Source organism: Chaetodon trifascialis, chromosome 14, assembly GCF_039877785.1.
Source record: "Chaetodon trifascialis isolate fChaTrf1 chromosome 14, fChaTrf1.hap1, whole genome shotgun sequence".
Lineage (NCBI taxonomy): Eukaryota > Metazoa > Chordata > Actinopteri > Chaetodontiformes > Chaetodontidae > Chaetodon > Chaetodon trifascialis.
The window spans coordinates 26,135,001-26,154,818 of record NC_092069.1 but is presented as its reverse complement, the minus strand read 5'-3'; the positions used below and the strand labels follow the sequence as shown (position 1 = coordinate 26,154,818).

The window sequence follows — 19,818 nt, the reverse complement described above, 5'->3', positions numbered from 1 at the left end:
TTTGTCATCTTCCTGATCCTGGTGGAGCGATGTGTCTCATTGTGTCTGGTTTCGTGTTAATGAGCATCATTTTTCGGACTTCATGACCTTTTCCTCCTGTGGAAAGCCTGACGGGAGGTCAGATGGTGTGTTCAGCTGAAGCTGAAGTGAGTTGTTGTTGAAGTCGGACAGTTTTCTATTATCATTTAAAGTGCCTGAAATGTTTTATTTGTGCTATCAAACACTCTGGGAGTACAGGTGATTTCCTGCTTTGGTACCAAACTCTTTAAGAGGACGTGTTGAAAACGGCGTATCCTTCCTGAGAGCGCCGCCTCGACTCGGGCCTCCGTCTGAAAGAGACACGCCGACAGCCGACGCTGACAAAACACGTTCTGTGATCATTTAAAAAAGAGTAAAATCAGCCCACCCCAAAGCAATTGCTCATAAATCTCAACACAAATTATTCCGCTCTGGAACAAAGCGATGAATTATTCAAAAACGACTTCTGAGAGAAAGAGCACGAAGCTGAAAACCCCAAAGTAAATACGTAATCAAAAGCCTTCAGAAAGCTCGGCTGTCTAAAAATATGCTTAGACACAGGAATTCTTCCCTTCCACAGACATAATTATACAAATTGCTCCGCGTCTCGTTAACAAGAGAGGGGGGTAATTCGTATTAGCCATTCATAGCCTATTAATCTAATAAACTAGTTGGCTCTGTGTGTGTGTGAGTGTGTGTGTGTGGATATGGGTCTGTGTAATGAATTTCTATTAGATTTGTGTTTATTCCCCTTGTGCTGATAAGGGAGATGGGGGTAATGACTGAGCTGGGTTTTGCCACTGCAGACGTATTCAAAAACACATTCAGCGCTCAGGGCAGAGGCTATCAATCAGCCTTATCCAATCAAATCAAGTATCTGATGACCCACAAAAACCTTGTATATAATTTATATCCGTAATTTATCTCGTTTCTATAATTTCGTAACACTTTATAGCTGGATTGCAGGTATTTTTAGGACCCCAGGCAGAGCAGGGAGGTGACTCTGGTGTCTGGTGGCCGCAGAGGTGCAAAAACACATTTTTAAAGCAGAAAATATCTCTGAGGAGTTTTTGGTTCTCTGCCAACGAGGCAGAGCTGGCAAGCTGGCAAATACACCAGTCAAACAGTGGTGATAATTTCCCATCCATATTCCAGCAACGGGCCAAAGTGTTGTCCAGATGTTCCCGAAGCTGACTGGAAACACAGTTTGAGCAGGTTTTAGTGGCCTCGGAGGGCTCAAATGTGATCATCCTGTAGACCAAAACAAGCAGTTTCACCTGACGTCCACGTCTGGTTTTACACACCTGGTGCTGAAATAAGTAAAGGAAAGGAAAAGTAAGATGCTTAAAGCTTTTTGAAACATAAAGAGGTTCAAACAAAACCTCAACAACAAGAGCAAAGTCTGCTCAAACTGAACCTGAAGCAAATGCAGAGACTGTACATGAGGTCAGTGCACAGATGTGAACAGAGGCAGTTTGCTGCAGGTGGTGCCCCGACGCTGACCCCAACAATGATCCACCTGTACTGGATAAACCTACAGCAGCAGCAGGGAAACACAGGATAACTGAAGGAGGTGTCTGGTGAGCTGCTCTGGAGTCAGTCCGGCTGTTTATGAGCTACCTGCAGCTAAAATCTGACAGGTAGCTCACATCCCAAATGAGGACACACCACAAACCACTTCAGCACTAAAAACAATCAAATAAGACAGAAAATGTTCGTTCACGTTCGGTCTAAACCTTCAGACCGCTGCGCTCACGCAGAACCAAACACAACTTCAGACACAAGTGCATTCAGAGTCAGCGGAAAGACGTGAGCGGATACCAACAGATGCAAGTTCATTCAAAGACGCGTCAAAGTGAGTTTAAAATGCTTCAACTTCAGCCCCAAAATCAGCTTCATAAACATGCAGAGACCAGAGGAAATAGAAGGGAGGCTGAGGGGAAATAAGAAAGAGTGACTGCTGACGTCAAGCAGAGGACAAGCTCTCAGCACGCAGTCAATACAAATGCTGCTAGCATGCTACAGCTAACGTCATACAGTCAGTGCAAAGGCTGAGACTGGGAGCTAAAAGCAGTGGGAGGATTTATTTGTTCTTCCAGCCTGGAGCCTGCGGTCGAGGACAGATGAGGAAAATCAAAAGGGTTCATCCTCTGGGAACCAGGAGTGGATTCAGTGAGTTTACATCAGGATTTTAACGGCAGCTACGTTAAAATAAACTCTTCCTTACTGTGATGCAGTGGCGGCTGGTGTGTCGGAAAATGACGACAGTTCCACAACAATAACTTAATTTCACAGTTTCACAGAAAAAGTAACAATTTACAGCTATAATAGACTTGATGCTATCAAACAGATAAAATATTACGGTTTTTATCTTCCTCTATCTTCTTACAGCAATGCGGTGCCCATCATCTAGCTGCGTTGCTATGCTAATCTTTCCGAGCTAGCTTTACGCAGTTTTCCATGCGAACTTTGGATCTCTCGTGCTTCTTGATCTGTTTGGAGAGGTGCTTTAAGTCAGTTAGTCCAGTCTTTGTCTCATTTGTCCCTTCTGAAGAGGATACAGGGGAAACAGAAAAGTGAACAGGCTGCACCACAACCTGCCAGCCACGTCTTCCGGTTCAACCAGCTCCGACAAAAACTCCGTTTGTACAGTTTATCTTTCTCCTTGGTTTGCTGGGAAATGTCGATTACAGGCTCGTCGGGTCCCAGCTCCTTAACGAGAAGTTTTTCCTCTGTCGTCCGTCTCACAAAAGGGTACATTAATAATGATTTCACTGAATTTGGTGGAAGCTGCTCTTGAACTCCAGTTCTTACCGCCATCGCCATCGTCTCTTTTCCCCCGTTAGGACAGAGTCTGGGAGTCGCTCCTCACGTAGCTCTAGCAATCCTGAACCTTCAGGCATTTTACGTAGCAGTTGGGGCAACTTTTTCAGCGCCCCACAGGTGTTAAATTTGGCGACGTTGATAGGCCAATTATTCATCATTTTTCCCTAGCAACCATAACCGGATTGGCTATTTAGCTGCAAGTCAGGGGCGCTTTGCCGATCGCCCCATGAGAGAATGATACGCTGTCTGTCAGTGGAAATTCACTGTTTAAGGAGTGTCAGTTGGTGGAAATGTTGTTTAAATTATTTAAATTGCATGTAGACACACACACACACACACACACACACACACACACACACACACACACACACACACACACACACTATTAAGTAAACTGACATTGATTAAAAAAAAACGCAAGATATTTTTCCCGTCCACAGCTGGTGGGGCGGAGCCCCAGCGCCCCCTATGGGCCAGCCGCCGCTGCTGCTGTGATGTCGTTTACAGCCGCTCCACCTCGGCCCGTTCAGCGCCTTCACCGCAGCTGCTGTCGGTGTTTGTGTGTTTGTGTGCATGCCACAGACCCGTGCAGTGTTTTTTGGGGGTGAAAACGGAAAACTTTTTCCCATTAGCTCTGGTTTGACTGCTCCCATTTGTTAGCATAGCATCTGCTGGAAGGCCCAAGGAGAGCGGAGCTATCTAGCAGCGTCTGGGTGATTATTCATGTGGCTGCGCTCCTGCAGGAGCTGCTGCTGCTGCCGGAGTCTCTGCTGGCTCTCTGCTGTACCAGTTGTCAAAGAGCTGAGGGAGCCCGGCGTCACCGCTCTGATTCAAAATGAATAGAAGCGCACAGATAAATCACCTCTCCATGCTGAGTGGAGGAGCAGACAGGCTGCTTTGAATGTAATTGCAAACAGTGAATGAAAACCTCCATATGTTGCTCTTAACTCCGCTCTGAAATATATTTCATAATCGTGAGGAAAGTGTTATAAAATATAATTTCCATATATTACATTCGACTAGCAGGTACACTTAGTGAAACCTCATCCTCACAACACCCTGCAGCTTTAATTTAGACTCATTTACATCAAATAGAAGATAAAATAGGATGCTTCATCTGCTTTCCGGACAGCACAACATATTCACGTACTGAGCGAACAAAGACAGCAAACATATGTCTCACACTGTAAAACGCCTCTGATACAACATGTTCACAGGCTTCTCAGGTGAGAGCTGAGGTCACCTGCAGGTATCTGATCATCTAACAGGCCTGACCTCACGTGCTCGTCTGGTGTGTTTCGTCTTTCCTTTCTTAGATCTCAGAGCAGCTTGAGACGCAGCTGATCATGTGATTTTAAGATGTTGAACATTGGTTTGGACTATCAGATGCAGTGGTGGGTTGCTTTTATTTCTACCTTCTAACAGGACTTTTGTGTGGCCACTGGCGGCTTTAAATCCTCCCCCTCTGACTTCCCCTCTGGAGTGCCTCAAGGCTCAGTCCTTGGCCCCTTGTGATTCTACATTTTTGTGCTACCTCATGGTCAGATCGTTCAAAGGTTCAACATCAGGTTCCACCTTCAGGTGGACGACTCCCAGATTTACAACACGACACGACTGGTCAACACACAAACTGAAAACGTTCCTCCTTTCAATCAGAAGCCATGATCGTTAGTCCAGATCCCTCCAGCGAGCACTCAGATCTCTAACCTGCTGCATCAAAACCCAGAGCTGAGTTCATGTCTTACTCTGTACAACCTCTCCAAGACTCTTCAACAAAAATGCTCATAAAATCCAAAAGAAGAGTCCACATGACGCCTACTTCAGCCTCTCGACTGGTTGATTCTAAGATTTTAAAGATTTCTTTTACAGCCTGTTTGGGGTTTGGTAGCAGCTCCTCGGTCCAGGCTAAAACCAGAGGAGACCTTGGAGTCAGAAGCACCTGACTCTGAAAAGCTGTTTCTTCTTCTTCTGCTTTGTCTTCACACACTCTCAAAACGAGGAGGCAGACATCGTGGTGTGATCTTGGACACAGTGAAGCAGCATTTTGTTATCACACAACACAGACGAGGCCGAGCGGCTGATTGTTTTTTTATTTAATCAATCTAAATATGGGAGGACTTACTGTGTGTTTCTTATTCTCTCTTCATTTTAACTGCACCTTTAGACTTTTTAAATAAAGAAATCTCTCACCTGGGCTGATTTTTTTTACTCTGTGGAGCAAATTGAATTTTCCAGGTGTATTAAATGTGCTGCTCCAATAAAGCTGCCTTGCTCTTACTTTAGAAATGCACATTTTCACATAATTTTTCTGTTTTCACTGTGTTTTACTTACTAATTCAAATCTTTCCTGTCGTCATTACTGGATCAACTCCACTTTTATGTATTATTAATTTGGTAATTTCTCATTTTTTTATGACTTGGTTTTTAAAAGCTACACAAACAAAGTTATTATTATTATCATTGAACGTCACAGTGACGCCTCTGTCCGATGATGGGCTGTAATCAGATTACTGTAAACTCATCCGCTGCAGACACGAGTGACCGGACAGATGAACACGGGTGTGTCGACGTCACGCACACGCACAGTAACGCACACAAACACCAGGCGGCTGAAACCTGAAACATGCGCGGCGGCGGCCATTTGTACGCAAGCCAGCAGACTCATTTACACAAACACTCTCTCAAACACACACACATGCGCACAGAGCGACCAGAGGAGGACAATCGTTTTATCACCCGGCAGAAGTGTTCATTTATAAGCTAAACCACCCAGATATATGCCTCTCCGGTCCTTCCCTCCCTGCACTTCACTGCCCCCTCCCTCCTCGGCTCTCTCTCTTTATTCCTCTCCCATCCCCAGGAGAAGTGAAATTACTCTCCAGCCAGGCAGCGAGGTCAAAGTGTCTGGCCTCTGTTATTTGTCTTCTCCTCCTCTACAATAAAGTGTGTGTGTGTGTGTGTGTGTGTGTGTGTGTGTGTGTGTGTGTGTGAATGCATGAGAGAGTCTCACCTCCAGCAGCTCATGTGCAGCAGAATTAGGCTGACTCTCACAAACGAGCCGACAGAGTCTGAAGCGCATCCCGTTCAAAGGCCTTCTGATGGTTTTTAATTCAGCTCAGTGCTGTTCTATCCCTGCAGACGCTTAAAGCACCAAACAGCAACACATCTGGAAACGGTTGCTCTGCACAATCTGTTAAAGTTGCCTTCAAATAAGCCAGAAAATCAGCTTCGTTAGCATCTGAGGTTTAACAGAAGTAACTCAGAGCGGAGAGGAGGGACAGCAGGTACGACAGAGCTGTCCATCACCAGTATGACCTGATGTACGACATCCCATGAAGGTGGATTTTGTTAAACTGGAAACAGAAAAGCTCACCAGCTCCCTTCACTTTGCTGCTAACAGGCCAGGCCGGGCCAGGACAGGACAGGACAGGACAGGACAGGACAGGACAGGACAGGACAGGACAGGACAGGACAGGACAGGACAGGACAGGACAGGACAGGACAGGACAGGACAGGACAGGACAGGCTACCTGTGACAAACTCAGGGCGATAGACGAATGACTGCTGATCAATAACTGAACGTTATCTGTGACATCACTTTGTGTTTGCGTCTGGCTGGTTGGATTTTCTCTTTATGTACTTTTATTCTCTCTTACACTAATAAACGTCAAAATATATGCACATCAGATATGAACTGCATTAAAGAAACAGTCCATGTTGTGTCAGATGAGTTCAATTTTCCTGATGATGGTCTGGGGTCACATCTCAAACCCAAACAGGAGGTCGTCAGGTGTCGTCCGGCTTCAGCTTTGAGGAGAAAAACACTTTTATCTCTGCTCCTCCATGTCCTCCTCCCTCCCTCCCTCCCTCTCCTCATTCTGAGCTCTGAACACATCGCTATCCGTCAATTAATTGCCAGCAATCAATAAAATGTGTGTGTGTGTGTGTGCTCTCATGACACTCTTCTACGTTTATATTTTTCCATCAGTGTGTTTGTGTAGTTTTTATGCAGCTGTGTGTGTGTGTGTTACTTTGTGTGTTTACTTAGCAGCTTTTTATGCTTCCAGAGGTGTGACTGTGTGTGTGTGTGTGTGTGTGTGTGTGTGTGTGTGCGTGTGTCTGCTAAACCCTTCACCTCATATTCAAATGCAGCTCTCCTTCTGTCTCTATAGAACCATATTCATCACTATTAGAAATCCATAACAGCTCCATTCTGCAGCAGCTCTGAGCCCCCCAGCCCCCCCCCCCCCCCCCCCGTCTCTCTGTCTGTCTCTCTGAGCCTCGTTCGGCCCGAGCAGCTCGACTCTGGACGGCTCCCTCGTGACCAATATTTCTCTTAACGCCCTCCAGGTTCGCCGCTCCGCATCAACACGTGCTGAGCCGTCATCCAGCGAGCGGCTCGTAGCTGAGACCTGGAACCTGAGCCGCGTCATTGGCTGAAGCTTTCTCAAACCGTTTGGTGGCGTGCCGTCATGGCGGCAGACACGTGTGGCGCTGCAACATGCAAACTGTGGTTTGTGTGACTCCGATGGAGAACCAGCAGATGATCAGCTGGCTGCTTGTGGACTGTTCGGTTCACGGTGGAGTCGAAGTACGAAGACAAAGACAGTTTTACTCTGAAAGAGGCGGAGTGTCATCAGTCCGCTGCTCCGTCGATCTTCAGATATCTTCATCTGATCGAAACTACGGGCCAGACTGACATTAGCTGTGGATATTCAAGGTCCCCACAGGGAGATCCCTCATGCTTCTGGTGACCCCCTGACCTTTGACCCCTGTCCACAGGACCAACTATACCTTTACACTTAAACTGTGACTGTAACAGTGACAGCAACAAAAGCAGCAGTTGAACAATATTTGGTGTTGAAAACGATGAAAAGACTGAAGAACTGAAGGATTTCTCAAAGAGAGCAAAGCTGCAAACTTTCTGGAAAACATCTACGAGCTCGTGGCCAACAACTCCGTCCTGAAGTAAGACTGGGTGGAGGCTAAGAGAAGAGCTTTGCTGTGACTCAGTTTTCATAAACATAAACATGGATGTCATCGGCATAGAAAAGATAAGCGACGCATCAAACCAATGGAAGCCCAATAACTGATCCCTGAGGGACTCCACAGGTCAGAGGAGCTCGAACAGATCATGAAAGTCCACCAAGTTACACGAAATACTTCCTCACTGCAGCTGATGAGCCTCTTCATCATGCAATTCACTGTCCAATCAGGACGGCAGAGGCATTTCTCTCACCTGACCATAATAACATTCATTTTCTTGTCTCTGATGCTCAGGTTTATCAGACCAGCTCATAATCTGTGCTTTGTTCCAGAGTCGGTGCTGATTTCACCAAACATTACGGCGCCGTCTCGGGTTGTGAAGAACGTTCCAGAACTAAAACGCCGCAGCTTCAATCACGGCACCATCTGTCTTTCACGCTGCATCTGAGCGTCAAATCAAACTCTGACATGCTCGCTGAGTGTAGCGGCGCGTCAGCTGACTGCCTGCAGTGTCAAGTGAAGGATGTAAAGTGTAAATGTCAGAGCGCTCTAACCTGCTGCTCTCCCAGCTCCCGCTTCAGTCTGTTCTGCCACTGCAGCGCCTGCATCACGATCGCCTCCCACCTCCTCTCCAGGTTGATTGACAGCAGCTGCAGGGCCTCCCAGTGCTGCTCCGCCTCTGGGCCCACCTCCGCCATAGGGCCCGACTGTCCCAGAGGTGGGAGTGTAGAAACAGTTTAGTCAGAGTTGTTAAAGGCCATTTTCATGCAAATCATATGATTAAATTCATGATTTTAAGAATGAGCAACAATATAATTCCTCTGTCAAGGTTAAGCTGATTTATGAGGGTTTGATGAGAGAAAGAAAACTCAAATCAAACTAATTTTAATGAAAAATTCATCAGCAGTTTCAGGTCTGCTGATCTGTCCGGGTCGAGTCCAGCTGAAGTCACAAGTCAGCGGCGATAAAGCCAAAGTGGACTTCTTTGATTTAGTTGAGTCTATTAGTGATTTCTGGAGTACCTGGCTCTGCTGCAGCAGCTTCTGGCAGAGCTTCAGAACAGAGGAGACTCCTCGGCGTCGAGCTCGCACCTCCGAACACAGAGACTGACGAGAGGGAGAAAAGCAAGAAGACAGAAACATGGTCAGAAAGATGCAGCTTTACATTCTGATACAAACAGCTGATTTTAGGTTCAGGAGGCGTCTTTCAGTTCAGTGAACAAATGGACGTTTCTCCATCCTCAGTCTGCGTCCATGTAAAGAGAAAGACTTCACGTTTCAAAGCAACAAAGCAGCAGACTGAAGGGTAACTCTGCTTTAGTGCAGAACTGGGATCAGGGAACACCAATGGACAGTCAGATAAAAGAGACGGACAGACAGACAGACAGGAGGACAGGAGGACAGACAGACAGACAGGAGGACAGACGGGTTAGAAACAAACCTCAAGGTTAGAAGAATGTATTTCTATAAAATGCTTTTAAAACTGTCTGTACATCATCACTGCTTGCTTCAGTTTTGACCCTTCATACTTTCTGTAGTTGCATCTTCGACCTATTAAAGCACTGCATGGGTGAGCACCTGCATGCTTCCTGTGTTCATCTCACCTCCTACACGAGCCTGAGCCTTTCCAGGACGCCCCTTTCATAGCCAATCATGATCCTCTCACCTGTAACCAATCAGCCTGTGGAATGATCCAAACAGGTGTTTCTGGAGCGTTCCACATCTTTCAGTCTGTGAAAGGTGTCGCTGCATCACAAAAATCAATGAAGCTGATCAAAACTTTAAACATACTGTTTTCAGGTGTTTTCACCTCTAAATAAAGTCATTCTGGACTTGTTTCTGTCTTCACTGCTGCGTCAGACTTTGCTGCGTTCACAGACCTCAGCCATCATTTGGCGAGCGCCATCTTATTACCGCTGACAGAACGTGAGACTGAAGTTGTAATAAAGCAGAATGATCCTTTAAAAAAAGAGCTAAATGTGTTTTATTTATTTTTCCAATTCTCCACAGTTCAGTGCAGTTAGATTCAGGTCATTCAGAACAGTCCATTAGCATAAAGTCAAATTCAGCACACAGACCCTTGATCAGCAGTAACAGTGCATAAAATAAATGACAGCAGCCAATATCCCCCCTGTGCTTCCTCTGTTTCTGCCTAATAAATGCAAAGCAGAGGAAAAGAAACAGGAGGATTGGCAGCGCCTATTATAAATCACTATATGCTGATGAGCCTCGGCACGCAAAGGTCAGTGAGTGTGTGTGTGTTTGCATGTTTGAATGTTTACTCATGCAGGCGTGTGCACAATGTGTGTAGACGTGGGTGTGTGTGCAAACATATGCATGTATTTCTGAGTGTGTGTGTGACAGAGAATAGAGGGGACAGCCTTACTCCTCTGCTGCAGGGACCAAACACGTCCAAGCCCCAAACTATTTATGCTAATCCTGCCCGCTCGCTGAAAAGCACTTCCTTTACATTTTCTTTACATTTTTCCAATAAATATTAAACACTATTACAATGAAATGGGATTCTCTTACTCTCTCTCTCCTTCTTGCACGCACACACACACAGACACACACACACACTCTGCCTCTCTCACACACTCGACTCTTCCTCTCCCGTCTTTCATCTCCTCTTTCTCGCTCTCTTCAGTTTAGCATATTTGTGGCTCGCCCGGTTGTCTAAACAGGAGATGGGGATGCAGAATACAGCAGACAGGATCAAGAGGACAAGCCCGGTGTGTGTTTTGTGTGTGTGTCTGTGAGGTTGCAGATAAATTTATTCCAAACAGGAGGTGTGTATTACGCTGAAGGAGGAGGCTCTAAACAACAACAAAACGACTGAGTGATACTCGCTCTGCGCCAAATAACTGCAGCAGACAGCGCGGGGGGGGCGTGGGGGGGGGGGGCGGGAAGATGAATTAAAGTAGATTGAAGTTGGAACAATAATTCAGCATGTTAGAGTCTGAGGACGACGGTCATAACTCTAAAATCTGCTCCGCGACGTCGACAAAGTCTGCTTCAATAACACAAAGTCTGACACGTTGACGGAGGAATATTTGTGCTGGAGATAAGACCTGCCGCCCCGAGAAGAGTTCCTCACATCAGCCATCAGCCCCGATTGATTTTATCCGCTTGGTAATTGCATAACTTTGACATCACAGTCAGCAAACATGACAATAAATGATCGCAGCTTAACAGGATGTCAGACGGAACTGATTGGCTTCAATATCTAATCAATACGGTCGTCTCCACATCGAGGTTTAGACGGCACCGACGCTCCTCGTGGGCAACAGCGACCCAAAGTAGCTTCACACTTCACGTCTCAACACATGACTGTGTGTATTCTGTACCGCCGAACACTCAGAGTGTCCAGCAGGACTGTGGACGGACGCGGAAGGACGGCTGAAGCTGCTGCTGGTCAAAGGTTTGTGGCTTCTTCGTCGCTACAGGAGCTAGCAGGCTACATGCTAACCCAAATCTGATCGCTAGCAGTACAAACGTAAACAGGCCAGCAGCTGCCACCTGTTCCTTTGCATGGATTTAGCTTTTTAATGTTCCCTGACGCTGTTTTCAAAGGGCGCCAGCAAGACAACCGTGATTTAAAGACACACGAAGAAGACAATGGGAAGTTTGTTCCTCCTAAATCAGAACGCTAACCACACACGCCGCCTTCACGACTGTTCAGCGATTCACATCTTCGCTCATTAAAGGTTGTTTGATAGGCGGGATTAAAACTCATCATCAGCATCTTCTTCCTGAGCCTGGTTTAAGGTGTCATGTCGAGTGTTGAGCTCCAGCAGCTGAGCACAGATTCCTGTTTGTGTCTCGTGCGTTTATGAAGTTAATGCTTTCAGAACGTTCGAGGTTTTACTGAGAAACGCTGAATGTGCTTCATCGCTTCATCTGTCCATGAGAAAAGAGACATTTTGTGAAGCAGCCACCACCTTCAAAAACACAAAATGTCCCTCTTTGACTCTTTAAAAAGCATTTTAAAACACATTCAGTGGATGAGACCGGTGTAAATACAGACAAACATCATTTCTGTCGTCGGCGACTGCAGCTTGGTGGAAGTTTTTCTCTGGGAGTTTATTTCCAGGCAGAGAAGAGAAAGACAGAATCCTAAGTCTGTATTGTTTCTGCACGGCTGGTTTTTATTCACTGATCCCTCTTCCTCCCTCTCGCTCTCTCTCCGGCGGGTCGAGCCTGGTTGGGCCCATATTGACTCAGAGGGCTCTACAGACACAGTCGGACAAATATTTGCCAAAAAGCTTTTCTTCCAAAATACATGGAAAGCCATGGAGTGGCTGCAGAGGAAGAGACGGAGGACGCAGAGGCAGAGACGAGACGGACAGAAAGGCAGAAAACAAGACACAGAAAACGACACAGGTCGGACAGAGAGGAAGAGGAGGAGGAGGAGGAGGAGGAGGAGGAGGGGAAGCGTGAAGAGAGATGGAAGATTAAAGTGAGTTACAAAGGAAGTGAGACAAAGGAGGACAGAGAGACAGAAGACAAAGACGAGAAGATAGATCTGCTAAAATGTGAGAAGCTGCTGGAGCTCGAGGTTCTTGGTAACGTCAGACCAGACAGACGTCGTCAGGTGTTCCTTCCTCCAGACAAACTGAGTCTCTGGAACAGTTTCAGCTCCACAGCAGCAACAAAGCTCTCCTCACAAATCCTCCTCAACCAATAGCTGTCAGCTGGCTCACCTGAAGACCTGCCTGCAGGACTCTGTCCCCGCAGGACAAGGTCTGTGGAAGCTCCACCGAAGAGCTTGTCCAGTTTAGCAGGTTTGTAGCTGCGACGATGCTCGACATTTGCCTTTTTCATCACTGCGAGCTAACGTAGGAAAACTGGTCGTTTGTACATTTCTACTGAGCACAACACCCCGCGTCTACTTCTGTCTTCTTGAAATCATCGAGTGCTATGTGCATGTTGCGTTCAGGGACCACTCAGACGGATGTACAATCTTCTTTCAGCACTGGAAAAAGTTATTAATCTCAAGAAATTCTTCTTGCATCTATGAATTACCTGCGTTAACCTTGTTCGTCTGTATGAGACGCTGAGGGACGTGACAGAACATCACTGAACGTCCTGCGAATGATTCGTGGTTGCAGCCTGAAGAAACGCTGAATGGGTTCCAGGGGGTCCACTGGAGGAGCTGCAGGATGCGGCTACAAAGAAGAACGGATCGATTGAGGAGTTGTTTTTATCCGTCGGTCTCACAGCTCTTTAAGAGGCTACAGAAAAACCAAAGAACCCTTTAGAACCGCGGCAGGAACCCTCCGTCCTCTCAGGTTGAACGCTGCTTCTGTCGCTACGTCACGTTCAAGGTCGACCACCAGGAGAGACAGATGAAGAACAAGTGATGTCTTTATCTCGTCGTTTGTTTTCTCGCTTGTTCTTTATTTGTCTGTCACTCAACATCCTCCTTCAGGAAGCCGACCGGCGGAGGATAAACAGAACCAAGAGGATCTGCTCTCCTCTTCCTCTAATTCCACCTTCGCTCCCTCTCTTTCTCCTTCTTCCCTCCACCACTCCATCCCCTCTCTCTCATTCTTAAATCTCCCTCTCCTAAAAACAAAATCCTCTTAACTCTCCTCCACCTCCTCATCTCCACAATCTAATTACCGAGACCTGCCGTGAAGAGAGGGATGGAGGGAGGGAGGAGAGGATGGAAGATAGAGGAGAGTGGAGGTTGTTAGCACGGCTGCTATGTCGGTGTTTTTAAACAGTGCAGCACTTTGAAATGAGAGTGAGACACAGAGAGACGAGGACGGGGACACATCTGAACCCTGTTGATTCTTGACGATACGATGCCTTTCATTTCCAAAAACACGGTTTACAGACATTACTGAGGAATGTTTCCTGCAAACCCACCTTTCATTTCACAAAAGAAGCTTAAGTTCTCAAGTTTTAGCTGCTAAACACGAGCAGCTGTACAACAACTTTGGCAAATGTGTTGAGATATTCAATGCCAGCCTTCAGCACTCCACTGTTTTCAATATTTGATGTCGCGTATTTTGCTCAGCACCAAAGTTTATTATGCAGCCTTGGAAATGACAAATATGGAGAGATGGAAAAGAAAAATATGTGAGAAAGAAAGAAATAAGACAAAGAAAAGAGCAGCTCTGCAAACAAAGACGCGTTCAGGGTTCACTGCAGAGGCTGTCAGAGCGGCTGAAAGTCCTGAAGCTCAGATCACTTCACGTCATTCAGACGGCGATTCGTTCACATCAGCCTCTGAGCAGAGCCACAAACCAGCAGAACTCTGGCTGCTGATCGTATGGATCCATTTCAGGATTAAGGTTAGGCTCAGTTTAGGCTCATTTTACTCGGGAGCATCATGAACTGTCAGTACGAGGGAGGATGAGGACAGTTCGAAGCCGACGTCCACCAACGTCCCCCCAAAGGCTGCGTTCAGACATTCAGCAGCACTGTGTGATAAAGTTCAACCCCTCCGTCGGATTCAATGAGGCCACTGTGTCGGCACAGCGAGGTGGAGACGAAGAGGACGGCAGCAACAAGAAGCAGGACCGTCCAGCTTAAAAGACTCGACGCAAAGTGACGTGAGACGCTGCGATGGACGATTGAATGTGTGCGAGACGATTCTGAAATGTGAGTATTTCCATCACCTGAAGCAACATCACACACAACCAAAGCAGCCTTTAGGTTATTTAACTCAGGTCAACTGATCTGACACCAGTGAAGAGTGAGGGAAAGACTGAGACATGAGGACAAAACAGAAGACAGAAGCAAAAGGAGAAGAAAAGAAGAAATACTGAGAGGAAGAAAGAGACAAGGACGGAGAAGGACAGAAATGAAGACAGCAAAAGAGAGTGAGCAGGAAGTTAAAGAAAGAAAGAAAGAGACACAGGAGGGAGACAGACAATAGGAAGACAGGGACAAGGACGAGAGGGAAAGAAGACAAGGACAAACTGCAAAGTGAGGAGAGACAGAAATAAAGAGAGACAAGGAGACGGAGGGAGGAGGAGGATTTGGGCTGCTTGCGTGGTGACCCAGTGGATATTTCAATCAATTACCATTAATTAGAAATCTCTGATTAATTCTATTTGTTGATTAAGTCAATTAAAACCACAAGCACTCGTTATCGCACAACGAGCCTAATGAATTCCTGTCGACAATTTGTTCCCACACAGACTCCCTCTGCCGCTGCTAACAGCGCCTACAGCGAACCCAACTTTGGTGTTTGCATACTCCTCCATCTCTCCCTCCTTCCTCTCCTCCTTCCTCTCCTCCTCCTCCCTCCTTCCTCTCCTCCTCCATCTCTCCCTCCTTCCTCTCCTCCTCCCTCCCTCGTTCTCCTCCTCCTCCCTCCCTCGTTCTCCTCCTCTCTTTCCTCTCGGTAACTTCTTTCTTCCTCTGCTCCGGTTTCTCTTCCTCTGTTCGTCCAGTTGAGTTTGGAAAAATGCAGACGTTGTAGCTGAACCACGTTCTGCCTCTGAGGTTTGTTCAAGAGCATCCAGACGACTGTCGCTGAGCAGGAGGAGCGCTCGGAAGTCGTTTCCTTCAGGGTTCGGAAGAAGAAATCTTTCACTCACAGCCTTGTCTTCCGACCTCGAGGCTGCAGATCGGCAAACTGGGGTCCAAGGGGTCCTTGACAAGGACTGGAGGTGTGGTAAACATGGTTACACAGCAGGTTTACAGTCTCTCTCTCTGAGGATCTTTTGTGGTGAAACTCAGGTTTGGGCGTCAGTCAAGGGCACGAAATGAAGTGAAAGGGACAAAACATGAAGGATCTTTGTGAAAAAACTGATCAAACAGCATGTTTGTGATCAGCGGCTTCAGTCTGCAGTGTTACATGTTCAGCTCCTGTGACCTTTATTTACGTGGAAAACCTTCACACATGCTGAGTGGGTCCCTGACCCGAACCATCCCAGTTTGATTCACTCATGACTGGAAAGTAAAGGGTGCAAGTTTCTGACATGAATTGCATCAGTTCGCAGAGTTTAGTGATTCTCCACTTTTTCTTTTGAACATGAAACACTGACCCTCTGGAGGCCTGGAAGGTTTGTAGTTCACTGATGGAAACCAGCAGCTGAGTCGACCTGAATCCAGTTTGAACTGGTTACGATCAGAGCGGTGCTGCACAAACCAGAAATACGCAAAGCGCCTTTAAACAGTTTGCTCTGTGGAGCTGCTACAATCCAGCAGGTGGCAGTAATGCAGCACGTCTGGATGCCAACTGCTAGAAAACATCAGAAGAAGAAGAAGATGAGGAGGAAGAAGAAGATCATTAATACACATTTCAGAAACGTCAAACTGAGCCAGAAGAAAAGACTTTTCCTTGAAAAGCGGCTCCGAGGTGTCGAAGCTTGAAGCTAACGATGAGCTCTGAGGGTTAGGGTTAAACGAGCGATGGAGTGTGTTCACGTCGTCGTCCTCAGCGACGTCTCTGCTTTGATGATGTCACAAACAGTCACATGACGTTAGAATGAAACCTGATGTCCTGCCTCTGCTGACCCACAATCCACCTGCGTCCCGCTCTGCAGGTCCACTTCACTGCCGCCTCCGTGACATTCACGCCAAAATCCACCGACCAGGATGCATTAAAATATCAACACAGTAATTGATGTTTTCATTTTGGGATTTCTCCAGATTTCTCTCAGGGAAAGGTCAAAGGTCAGATGACACTGTGATCCTGTCATGGACGCAGCTCGGCTCACTGCTCTCAACAGTGACGTGATGAGTGTCTGTACGTTCAAACAGGAGCTGAAGCCGTGAACTCATCTGCTGCTGAACACTGTGAGACGAGTCTGAAAGGTGTCCACTGTCCCAGAGTCAGTCCATAATTCATCGTTCACCTGATGGGACGCTTCTCCACCTCCACCTTCTCTCCTCCGTGGACTCGCCATCGAACCTCTCGCTCTGGCTGGACTTGGTTTTTATTGGCCAGCTGTTGTGTTGAGCCTCAGACTGAGTATTTCTGTTTGCTTCCTGGACGTTGAAGAGGAGTTTTTAGAGAAGAGGACTCGTCCTTTGAGAGCTCAGCTGTGGGTTTTCTCTGACCGCCTCCTCAGTGGAGGTCTGAGAGCTTTTTCTAGTGTTTTACATGTTTTCAGGACTCTGTTCACACTGATGGACACAAGTGAAAATCTGAAACAATAATCGGCTCATTAGGCCTGCACACATTCATTTTCTGGGTTGTTCACTCAGCGAAGGCGTGCAAACAAAGCAGTGAAACCTGAGCACAAGCAGCCTTTCAGCTTCGAAGGTTTGATGGAAAATCCTTTAAAAACATCGTTTCAGTCATTTGATTAAAGCCAACGTGGAAAAAAAATCGGCCTCTGCGACCGAAAGCCGAGCGGCCTTCGAGCCAAAGTCACGGCGGATTACCGCGCCGTCATCAGATCTCGTTGATTACTGTGAGTTATTAGCTGAAGTCCTTTCGCTGCTCGACGCTCGGCGACGTTTTAGGGATGAAAGCTTTGCTCTTAAAATATTCAGCAGCAGTAAACAAATGGAGGATATATGAAGTCTTTGTGAGTGAAAGCATTTACTGTTCTCACTAATGCAGCCCAGCCAACGCGCCGCCGCGACTTAAAGCGCTGCTATCAATAAAAGCCAATCTCCTTCTGTCTGTCTGCATTTCTCTGCATATTCGTCTTTTCACCTCCTCCTCTCATCCGTCTTCCTCCTCCTTTCTTTCTGCGTCTCACTTTCCCTGCGCTCCCTCCATCTCTCCTCCTCTTTAGGCCCATCAGTGTCACCCTCTCCTCTCTTTTCTGTCTCCTCCGTCTCCATCTTTCACCCTGTCTCCATCCCTTGTTTTGTCTCTCCGTCTTTTCCTGCTGTTTTAGCAGATGAAGGTGATTTTTCTCTCCTGTCTCTATTTGTCTCTCTGTCCTTACTCGTGTCTCCGGGGCCGTCTTCAGCTTTCTGTCACGTTTATCATGACTGGGATGAAGGGTAGGCTCAAACATCTGGATATTATGACACATGTTGGGCCGTTTATCTGCTCTGTGGAGACACTGTCTCTGGTCTCGTTCGTCCTCTCGTCTCAGGTCGCAGCAGTCAGGACTCAGCTGATTGTTGCTGTGCAGAGAAAATCTTTAATCTCTGAAGGCGTTGCTTCAGAATCAGTCAGGCCAAAGGAATTAAGTTAAAGAAACCATTAAAAACATGTTGGCACAAAGCTGAAGGGTGGACTGTCCACTCATGGAAAGTGGATGTTTTGGACACAGATGGGACGACTGTGTCTACTTTAAAGACGTCATCTTATACTTTTGGGCTCATTTCTTTTCCTTCAGTGTGTTAAAACAGATTTCTTTACGCTGTGAAAACTCTCCTGCAGAAAACACTGAGCGTCACACACGTCCACTAAAAGTGTCCAACACACACATCTCACCGCTGCTGTCTCATGTGATAGGACAGTGTCATTAAGTCAGACTGATCAGACAGACAAAGAGACATTTAGCAGAAGACAAAAAGGCTGTTGTTGTCTGAAAACTGCATCTGTGTGAATATTTAGTTCATAATGAGACAAACGACCGTCTGAGCGTTGATCCACACGAGTCAGACTGACAGCAGAGCTGCGTTCACTGTCAGCAGGATAATGTAGGAAAAAATACACCTGAATGTAATTAATAGAAATATCAGACAGGACGTCACAGAGAAGCTGAGTGAAATGAAAACCTGAATCATTTTCCTTCGCTCTCATGTTGTTTCTCTCTTTCATTCTCGCCTCTTATCTTCTGTCTCCATCACTCTCTCCACCTCTTTCACGTTGTTTCTTCCTGCATTTTCAGCAGACTGAAGGTTTTCTTTTCCTTTTTAAACGCTGCTGGGAACAAAACCTCATATCCTGATATACATATATACATTTTGTGTGAATTCACTCGATAAATAATTTATATCTTATAGTTTATTTAAATGACCAAAAGGAAAGAAACGCTTCTTTCTACGTTTTGAATTTTATGCCCGACATTTAAAAGGTTCTTTCTCATTTTTTTCTTTTGATTTACAATCTCTGTGTGAAGTTTTTGTAAGTATGTAACAAAATACAGCAGATGGATGTAAAATAGATAAGCGGACGTCTGACTCTGGCCTCGTTGGCGGCTCTGTTGGCGGCTCTGTTGGCGGCTCTCCTGGCCGACGTGAAGCTGGTTTCAGCCTGTTCTGGGTTCAGTTTTCTGGCCCTTGTCAGACTCTTCAAACGTAAAAAGTCCTCCTCCTGTTTGGACTGATGTCTCCGTCCCTCTCCTCCATGTTTGTTTGTTCCTGGCCTGAGCTTCTGCTCCAGGACGCTGATGTGGCCTTCTGTCAGCGTTCAGGTCATGATGGTTTCCTCTGGTGACTGTCAGGTCTGAGCTGGTTCAGGATCAGTGCTGTTCATCATGTTCCTGCACGACAAGATGAAGGTAGCGATCGTAATCGACTTGGTTAACTAGAAAAATATCTAGTTTCCACCAAAACCAGTGGACTCAGTAACCTGCCATCGCTGCTCCTGACCGTGTCTCCTCTTGTCTTGTCCTCGTCTTGGCTGCCGTCTCTCGGTCCTTACAGGACTTTCTCGTCTTCCCGTCTCTGCTGTGTTTTGATTCTCTGTCTCTGTTCCTCCAGCAGATGAAAGAGCCGAGTGTTTTCTTCTCCTCCCGAGCAGATGAAGATGAAAGTCTGATCTGTTTGTTGATGCTGTTACCGCGGCAACGTCTCACCTGTTTGCTCGACTTCAACCCCTAACGAGCGACTCTTAACGAGAAAACACCTCTTCAAAACAGCAACGAGCGCGCACACGCACACACGCAACCGAGGAATAAACACAAACAGAGCTGCAAGCGAGGAACACACACACACACACGCAGCCTGTGTTCCTGGCAGGGAGTCTGTGGATCCTTAATCCTCATCATGCAGCAGGTATTGACATCAGAGCCTCGCTGTCACCTTCTATTAGCTGTATGTGTGTATATATATATATATATATATATATATAGAGAGAGAGAGAGAGAGAGAGTTCGTGGACTCAAACAGATGT

The 19,818-nt window shown here is 46.6% G+C and overlaps 1 protein-coding gene across 5 annotated transcripts in view; it reads right to left on the bottom strand.

Moving 5' to 3' along the window:
* Positions 1 to 19,818, bottom strand: part of akap6 (A kinase (PRKA) anchor protein 6) — a 165,760-nt gene that overhangs the window by 12,669 nt on the left and 133,273 nt on the right. For all 5 annotated transcript variants that reach the window (XM_070978774.1, XM_070978777.1, XM_070978778.1 and 2 more), the window contains exons 18-19: positions 8,853 to 8,936; positions 8,385 to 8,537 (exon numbers count right to left, since the gene is read on the bottom strand). In XM_070978774.1, coding sequence (XP_070834875.1) covers positions 8,385 to 8,537; positions 8,853 to 8,936 — 237 coding nt within the window. The remainder of the gene's footprint in view (positions 1 to 8,384; positions 8,538 to 8,852; positions 8,937 to 19,818) is intronic.